We start from the raw sequence: 9,028 nt of genomic DNA, 5'->3' as shown, positions 1-9,028 counted from the left end.
AATAAATTTTATTTTATCATCATTTCACACAAATATTTTTTATGAAACGATGATCGTGAGAAAATCTAACTATATATATATATATATTTATACATATTAATTAGAAAACCTTGTTAAATAAATAATAAGAAAATTCATAATGATTCAATTTGTGTATAAATTAAAGAAGTAGTTTCCAATTTTAGCGCTGAAGTGTTAGAGTGACCTTTTTACCCCTGATAGCAAGCTGAAGAAGAAAGAAGTGAAGGGAAGAGAATGATGTTATTTAATACTAGTATTTATGGTGATGCGTAACAAGACAATCATCGAGATGGAAACTTTGGAATTTCCTATCTCCACACATTAACCCCTTCCGACACTTCCCAACTCGCCACTCCCCATCACAAAGCACTTCCCACCCATATGGGACCCACCCAAACACGAGCGTGACCCTCGCGTGCACACTTTGGAGCGTATCACATAACCTCATTGGCGCCTCGGTTTCAAACGTATTTTTTCTGTTCCCTGCTACTCCCTCCACTTCTTAACACCAAAAAAGAGGATAACAAAACAACGAAGGTGAATACGGTGAAAGAAGCCTTATTTCAGTGTTTTCTAGTTACACGCACCACTTGGTAACGGCACTTTCACACCTCTCTCTCTCTCTCTGCTGTGTTGGGTGTGTTCTTCAGCTCTTCCCTCCCATCACAAATTTGGATTCTTTTTTTTTTTTTTCTGGGGGTGTTGTTTGTGATGGCAGTAGTTTCTGTTGGGGGAGGGTGTTAGTACATTTTGGCTATCTGGGTTTTGGATTATTTAGCTTTTGTTTTCTTTCTCCTCTCGTGATGTTTGTTCCCATTTTTCTCAAAAAGGACGAGCTATCGTTTTCTGCCTAGTGTTAGTGTGTGTTTTGGAGAAGGAAAATGGGTACTAGTGCCCATGCTTCTCATGGAAAACCATGATACTGCTCTCTGGTTTTCCGGTGTTTGTTCAAGCCAACAGCTTTTGTGTTTTTCTATGATGTCTTCTGGTGATTTGTTCTCTGTTCAACAACCTTGGTAAGCTGTTAGCTGTTAGAGCTTTCTGTCTGCAATAACTCATTTTGATTTTAAAACGATTTTTGTTTCTGTTTTATTTCACGTGGGATAATTTGTTTTTCTGTTGTTTCGGATCACTGATTGGGTCTGAAGCTTCATGTAGATCTGGGTCTTATCTCTCTTTTCTGCAGGGAGAGCCGAATGTTTGTATCTTTCCTTCATTTTTCATTCTGTGATTTATCCTACTAAACAGTTTGGAAAATGGGGAATAAAATCTGCTTCTATTTTCATGAGACCTGTGTTTAATTTTCAAAGTCAAGGCCAGTTTCCATGTTACAAAACAGAAAATATTTCTTTTACCTTGAAACATGATAGAGGTTCGAGGTTATAGTTGTATGCTAGCCCACCCAATCATTGCTAGCTATTATTATTCTGTTGACGACATGATGGGTTTGGAAAAATCGGTTGCATTTTAGTTTTAGTGCGGCATTTTATAGGATGCTTAAAGGGGTTAACATTGTAGTTTGTTGGTGCCCAATGGTGGCTCAAGAGTAACGTGGCACTGTGGAGTAAAAGGGAGGAAAGGTCTAAAACAAATTTGAAAAAGTTGGGAGATGGGCTTCTTAGTTATATTTTTCTAATTATTTTGGTGCAGTTTTCTATTTGTTTTAGATTTGTTTTGTTTTGAACTTGGTAGGTGGTAGTGGAGTTAGTTTACTTGGAGTTTCTTTGAAGGGATTATGTGCGGTTTGTTTGTTGAGTTTTTTGTTGAATGCTGATCCCAGGTGGTCATCTAATGTAAAGTGCAAACCATAAACCATTGTCTCTTCTCTCAGTTATAAATCAAATTCCTTATTGTCTTTGTTTCTTTATCAGATTCCAATTGCAGGAAGTGTGGGTCAGGGGCTTTGAAGGAGAGATTCTTTAGATTAACTTCAAATCACACCTGATCTTAGAGTATGCAGACACCAAAAGCAAGGTAAGATTGTCCAATTTTGACACTTTTGCAGAATTTCATTATTTTTTTGCAGAATTACACTGTTTCCGACTTCTGGTTCTTAGTGAGGGGTGAAGTGCTTTTATTTTGTTCACTAGGGTTGAGTACATGATTTAAGTTACCTTTTTTTACAAGCGTATCTGAAGATTTAAATTGGAACCATTTATTCAATTGGAGTTCATTACTGATTTCCTAATACAAAAGTGTAATCAAACAAACTAAAGGGATAGAGGGATCTAAATGAGAGAAAAATAGCACTTGTTAATTTTCAAATATGAATATACTCTTTAGACCTTGTTGCTTTCCAAAGAACCAGTGCTAGCTAGTGACTAATAGGAATTTTTATATTATTTTTGTGTTCTCTACATATTATGGAAACAATATGCCCTATTAAAACATAATAGACTTCATGTTTAGATTCCATTGTATTCCAAAAGTTTGAAAGGGTAGTGTTGGAAATGAACTTCTTGATCAACTTTGTGTGTTTTGTCAAGATGCTTTTGCATCTGCATTCTGCATGCATGCTTATTGGCCTGTGACTGTCTGTGAGCAGAGCTGGTTCTTCAGAAGTGCCAAGGAAATGTCCAGCGTCTCCTCAGACTGCTCGGAAAATGAAGACGCCAGGCTCTGACACTGACTCAGTCTCATCATCTCCAAAACCAGCTAGTAAGACACCAAAAAACAAAAGTCCAAAGGTCACAGAGCGCAAGTCACCACGGAGTCCAGTATCCGAGGTATTATAAACTAGTTCATGCCTACAAGCCTAAAAAACTGAAGAAACTTATCCTCCCCTATAGTTACCATTCTAGGTATTTTTCAAAGGACAAAATTTTGATAAAGTTCCACGGGTACTTTTGACACCAATCGACAATCAGAATTGAAGTTTTTCCGTAGTGATTTGTATTTATTTTTAATGCAATCCTTTTTATTGAGATTATCAAAAGTGAAATTCTAGTTTTGATTGGAAAATGGTGTAAAAACAAACGTCACAAAATTCCTTCCATAATCTCTTATTCATATATCTATCTGTGTAAAATCCAAAAGACCTAGATTATTGGTAATGTTTTAAATTTTGGTATTCGTTCATCACCTTGTCATTTATCATCTGGCTTTAGAAGAAGAAACCAAGTAGGGTCCAAGAATTGGAGTCTCAGCTTGCTCAACTTGAAGAAGATCTAAGAAGAACTAAGGAGCAACTTAACTCCTCAGAGTCATGGAAGAAGAGAGCCCAGCAGGAGGCTGAAGAAGCAAAGAAGCAGCTTCTGGCCATGTCAAAAGAGCTTGAAGAATCCCAGCAACAGCTTCTGGAATTATCTGCTTCTGAAGAGGAACGGCTTCAAGAACTCCGCAAGATTTCTCAAGATCGAGATCGAGAATGGCAATCTGAACTAGAGGCTGTCCAGAAGCAGCACTCAATGGATTCAACTGCTTTGGTGTCTGCCATGAATGAAATCCAGAAACTGAAAATTCAACTTGAAAGAGTGCGTGAATCTGAAGCTGTTCATATTAGCAATGCTGAGTCAGATAATGCTGAGATTGAGGATTTGAAGATGGAGCTTGATGAAGCCCTCACGCTAGTGGAAAAGCTGAAAAACGAGTTGAATGATTGCAAGGAATCTGAATCCCGGGCTTTGGAAGTAGTTGGCAAAACTCAAATGCAATTAGAGTCAGCAAACAAAACCGTGGAAACAGCCCAGTTAGAAGGTGTTAAAACATTAGAAGCTTATAAATCCTTAGCTTTAGAGTTGGAACAATCGAGAGTGCAAGTGAAATCATTGGAAGAACTTATCAGCAAACTTCAGACTGATTTGGTTCCTCCTGCAAACAAAAATACGTCAGATCCAGTCAAGGAAGTAGAACACGAATTAGCACAAAAAAATGCAGAGGATATAAGCCAGCTCAAAGCTGAGCTTGTTTCTGCCAAATCTGAGGCAGCACAGTTAAAATCTGCACTTGATGTTTCTGAGATACGGTACCAGGAAGAGTATATTCGGAGCACGTTGCAGATTAGAAGTGCTTTTGAACAACTGGAGCATGTAAAATCAGAATCTTCTCAGAGACAAATTGCGCTAAATGAGGAATTGAAGAAAGGTAAAGCTGATATTGAAGAGTTAAGGGAAAGGCTGATGGACAAGGAATCTCAGTTGCAGAGTTTATCTGTGGATAATGAGATGCTCCTGTCAAGGATTAAGCAAAGCCAGCCTAGTGAAACGGAATCTGAAGCTGTGGTGAAGCTCAAAAAATTGGATGCTGATATGATTGAGTTGAAGGGAAGATTGTTGGAGAGAGAGACGGAACTACAAAATGTAACTGAGGAAAACAATGCATTGAAGATGGAAGTAAAGAGGGTGGAATTGGAGAAGAGTAAAATCCCTGAAGAGGTTGTTGCTTCTGCTGAAGCAGCAAGGGCTGCAGAGCGTGAGGCTTTAATGAAACTTGACCACATAACTGAAGAAGCTGATAAGAGTAACAAAAGAGTAACACAGGTAACTGAGCAGTTAGATGCTGCGCAGGCTGCAAATTCTGAGTTAGAAGCTGAACTTAGGAGGTTGAAAGTTCAGTCAGACCAGTGGAGAAAAGCTGCTGAAGCAGCTGCTGCTATGATTTCTGCTGGGAACAATGGAAAGTTTGTGGAGAGAACTGGCTCACTTGACAGTAGCTACAATACTATTAGTGCCAAGATGAGTTCTCCTTATTCTGAAGACACAGACGATGATTCCCCCAAGAAGAAAAATACCAACATGCTGAAGAAGATTGGAGTATTGTGGAAGAAGAATCATTAATGTATATGCTGGTATGTTACAATTTTTTTTTCTGAAGTCATTCCAAACTGGTTAGCTTGTTGATGAAAAGGTTTAACTTTTATTGTTTGTTGTCTTTGTTTACTTTTGGTTATTGTCAGGTATTCTGTGGTATGTTCACCATTAAGCAATCCTTGGGGGACATTTTCCGTAAGAAGATATAGGAACACTATTTTGAGGTTAAGAAGTTTTGGAGTAATATTTTGAAGTTGCTATTAAGTTGCTGAAATTTAGAGGCTCCAATTACTTGCTGCATGCTATGGCTTTGTAATTGTGCAGTGAGTGTTCATAATATAGACCAGCTCTTACGTGTACTTGTTCTTTCTACCAATTTTCATGTTATCACATTCCTAGACCTAGTAAGTATTAGTGTAACAAACCCTACTCTAGGGTGAAAGTTGTTTCAATCTTGTTATGTGATACTTGTTATTTCAATATTGTTGGTGGCATCTTGCAACAAAGTATTCATTCATCATATGGGTTATTTCTATCAATTTATCGTGCAGGAATAATACTTAAACAGGTAATAAATAAGAAAAAAAAGACTTTAAACATAAAATCCTTGAATCGCAACCATTTTTATTATTGATGTCAGATAAGTTTTTTATTTTGTGGATAGATACATGAATAATAGTTGTGTAGAACTAAGATAAAGCATATTCAGTATTAGCCTGGTTAATTTGGCTTTCTGCACATTATTTGGTGGTTTTGACTAGGAATAACAACTGTCGGATCGGACATGGATAGTGTTTATCCACAACTCGATCTGACAAAAAGATTCATTTGTTACTCGATATGTTACTTATTGGATATCCGTTTAAAAAATATTCGCGGATATTTCAAAATCTGTGGATATCCCTGGATATCTACAAATATTTTTAAAAAATTATAAATTTTTAAAATAAAATTTAAATAAAATTATAAATTTTTAAAATAAAATTTAAATAAAATTATAAAAAATATATAAAATATAATAAAAATTAAATTAAATATAAATTAAATTTTAATTTTAAATAAATTTNACCTTATAAAATATAAATTAATGTTAATTTTAATTAAATTTAACTTAATAAAATATAAATTAAATTTTTATTTTTATTTTTTATAGGTAGCGGATATCCACAGGTACGGATAGTGTAATACCTGCACCCAATCCATTTATAAGCAGGTGTTACTTGCAACTCGCATGTAGTAAATATCCGTGAGTACCAACTCTCTGTTGCGAATTTTATCTGCAGATATCAAAGTACGTGAGTTTTTTTGTCATCCTTAGTCTTAACTCACATAGATGGACTGGGACTATAAAAACTCATATCCAAAAAGTTTCTCATTGACAAAATCCAGTAGATTAAAATCTCTTCAAAAGTTCAATGGGTTTTTAAAAAATATTCATTTTAAATACAAGAAAAAATACAATTAACTCTTAATTTATCATAAATTGAAGTATTTTTGGGACGATTTTGGTTTTAGTCCCTCTTTCAAACTAAGGTACAATTTAGTCCTTCAACTTTAAAAAACTCTAGTTTTAGTCCTTTTTGCCAAATTTTTTAAACTTTATTTGTTGTTTCAAACGCGTTTCTCAATTAACATTGAAGTAAAAATGTGTCAAACAGTGTAAACAATCCAAATGCTATAATGAAACGTGCTTGAAACAACAAATAAAGTTAAAAAAATTTGGTAAAAATGACTAAAACCAGAGTTTTCTAAAGTTGAAGGACTAAATTGTACCTTAGTTTGAAAGAGGGACTAAAACCAAAATTGTCCCAAAATATAGGGACTAAAAACATATTTAACCCGTGTTTTTAATCTTAAAAAATTATATATAAATATTTTAGTCCGATTAATATAGACTTTATAAGATATTTCAATAAACTTCATTGTTTGCACGTAGAATGTTAAAATCTTGATTAAATATATTTAATTTTTTTTTGAGTAAAAATATTTTTAAAGTATATAGGATAGTACTTTAATTTAGTTATGTGAAAAATTCATAATTAAAACTAAATAAGACATCCAATTTGAAAGTTTAAAATAATAAATTTATCAATAATAAGTTTATGGATTTTTTTATTATATGTTTTTTTTCTTGTTTTTTAATGTATTTACTTAAATTTATATTTAAATTCTATCAATTATTTATTTATCTTTTTATGTTATATATATATATATATATATATATATTATAAAAATTATTGTCAATTTTATTAGAATTAATCTAATATTATCACATTGTGATTACACTCTATGTTTCTTCTGTTGTGTTTAAAACTTTATCACAATATGTACTGTTTTATAAGATACTATAAGTTTTCTTCTTAAAAAAAATTAATAAAATTAATGAATAGATTATAGTTAATAATTGCATTGAACTATATATTATATATTTTATTTAATAACATAATAATCAGTATATATAAAACTATTGATTTAAATATAATAAAATTACAATATATCAAACTATATAATAAAATATATAATCTTATATGTATACATAAATAATATTGTTTTTAAAAGTTAATTAAAAGTTTTATAGTAGGGTTAACCCCATCTTAATCCTAACCCTAACCCATTTGAGAGAACTTTGAGGATTGAGACATTTTTTTAGTCCCTACATGAGAAAAGCTCCTAAAAGGAAACCTTTTCAAGAATAGATTAAGACTGGCCGATGAATCATGAATTAAGCCGACAACTCTATCCAGTATAGGGTACAAGTCCCAATATCTTACTTTAACATATCGTTTCAGTAACAAATTGGAAATGTGACCAAATCTTACTTTAAAAGTTGGTATAATAAAAAGTTGGTATAATAAAAAGAATATAAAAGAAAAATCCAAAATCAAAAATTTGTTATTTTTCATAAATAAAAATATATTTAAGTTAAATGAAATTATCTACAAAGAAAATACTTAAAACTAATAAACATAAAAAAAATTGATATTAAAGGAGAATTTATAAAATAAGAATATCTTAATCACTAGAAATAAAATATTGAATATTAATTTCGAAATCACAAATCTACTATTATCAAGCAATTAATATAAGGACTTAATATAGTTAAAAGTATTGTTGAACTTAAAAGAAATTTTTTGATTATTTTACTAGTAAAAGTTAGATTATAAATAGAAATTTCAATTAATTAAGTTTCATTTTTTAAGAACTATCACCTCTTTAATTATTTTTTAAAACTTTTATTATATGTGTTTTCTTTAGATATCTAACTACATCCTTAATTTGTTTGAAGATTAGAGTTTAACATAAGACTTTTAGCATTGAGATCTATGATGAAGGTTGAAAAACAGTTATTTTCATATGTCAATTTGGACCAAGTTACACTCTTTACTACTTGGAATGAGCCTAGAATCCAGCAAAACACAATAAATGAGTCTGGAGAGAGTCAAAAGCTGTTTTTAGCAATTTTATGCTTGTTTTGCATTGTTTTGTAGCTAATTTGAGAAAGTAAAGAATGAAGTTAAAGATACAGGTCGTTGACTCAAGAAAAGAGCAGAAAAATGAAGATTTGAAGAGTCGACGCACCGCCCGACGACACACTTAAACCGCTGGGCGGTCTAGGACGAGGAGTAGGCATCGCGATTGACGTTGGGCGGTCCTGAGGGAAACCGCTGGGCGGTGGCGATTGCCGCCGGGCGGTTTGGAGGATTATGGGAAACCGCCGGGCGGCACACTTAAACCGCCCGGCGGTGGCTCGCTGGACTTGGGTCTGTTTTCTGATGCGCTGTTCACCTATAAATACCCCTATTAGGAGTTCAGAGTTATTCTTTTGACAGGGGAGAATGGCCAGACCTAATTTTGCTCTCTGGAGAGGATCTCTTGGATGCTTAGGCTCCTTTTCATCTTTTCTAGGGTTTGCTTTTCCATTCTTCTTCCATTTTCCATCTAGTTTCACCATGTCTATGGTGAACTAAACCTTATTGTTGTCGGGGGAAACAATATAATCTTTTGATACTCTCTTTTATTGAAACTCTTGATTATTTATATGGTCTCCATATGTTTTGATTGATAATTGTTGGGTTATCATTTGTGCTTAAGGCCTTTATCGTTTAACTCATTCGGTAACTGATGTTTTTCTTTATAGATATGGGGACGTACAGTAATGACATAAACTGGTGAGTAATTTCTTGATTTTGCAATACCACCTAGGGATAGGGGTAGGACGATCAATTGCGTTAACTTTTGTTTATAATGCGGTATTAATT

The 9,028-nt window shown here is 33.3% G+C and overlaps 1 protein-coding gene across 5 annotated transcripts; it reads left to right on the top strand.

Moving 5' to 3' along the window:
- The first annotated feature begins 297 nt into the window (after positions 1-297).
- On the top strand, positions 298-5,249 carry LOC106754424 (interactor of constitutive active ROPs 2, chloroplastic). Of its 5 annotated transcripts, none has more exons than XM_022777948.1 (5): positions 298-558; positions 1,893-1,995; positions 2,567-2,747; positions 3,129-4,807; positions 4,916-5,249. In XM_022777948.1, exons 2-4 carry the CDS (start codon positions 1,976-1,978, stop codon positions 4,794-4,796), a joined length of 1,869 nt encoding a protein of 622 aa, XP_022633669.1. In that variant the 5' UTR covers positions 298-558; positions 1,893-1,975; the 3' UTR covers positions 4,797-4,807; positions 4,916-5,249. The 5 variants fall into 5 exon arrangements, with proteins under 5 accessions (XP_022633669.1, XP_014491926.1, XP_022633668.1 ...); XM_014636440.2 differs by having other exon boundaries at positions 298-614; XM_022777947.1 differs by having other exon boundaries at positions 298-658.
- Positions 5,250-9,028: the final 3,779 nt, after the last annotated feature.

Source organism: Vigna radiata, unplaced genomic scaffold (genome assembly GCF_000741045.1).
Source record: "Vigna radiata var. radiata cultivar VC1973A unplaced genomic scaffold, Vradiata_ver6 scaffold_108, whole genome shotgun sequence".
In the NCBI taxonomy this organism is placed as follows: domain Eukaryota; kingdom Viridiplantae; phylum Streptophyta; class Magnoliopsida; order Fabales; family Fabaceae; genus Vigna; species Vigna radiata.
Note: the sequence above shows the minus strand (reverse complement) of the source record. Positions and strands in the feature narration are given on the sequence as shown.

What these genes read in the sequence shown, in the direction of transcription:
- LOC106754424 (XM_022777948.1), top strand. Translation starts at nt 1,976, where the DNA reads ATGCAGACACCAAAAGCAAG. An exon ending in ATGCAGACACCAAAAGCAAG is followed by an intron (nt 1,996 to 2,566) that starts GTAAGATTGTCC and finishes GTCTGTGAGCAG; the next exon opens with AGCTGGTTCTTCAGAAGTGC. An exon ending in CACGGAGTCCAGTATCCGAG is followed by an intron (nt 2,748 to 3,128) that starts GTATTATAAACT and finishes ATCTGGCTTTAG; the next exon opens with AAGAAGAAACCAAGTAGGGT.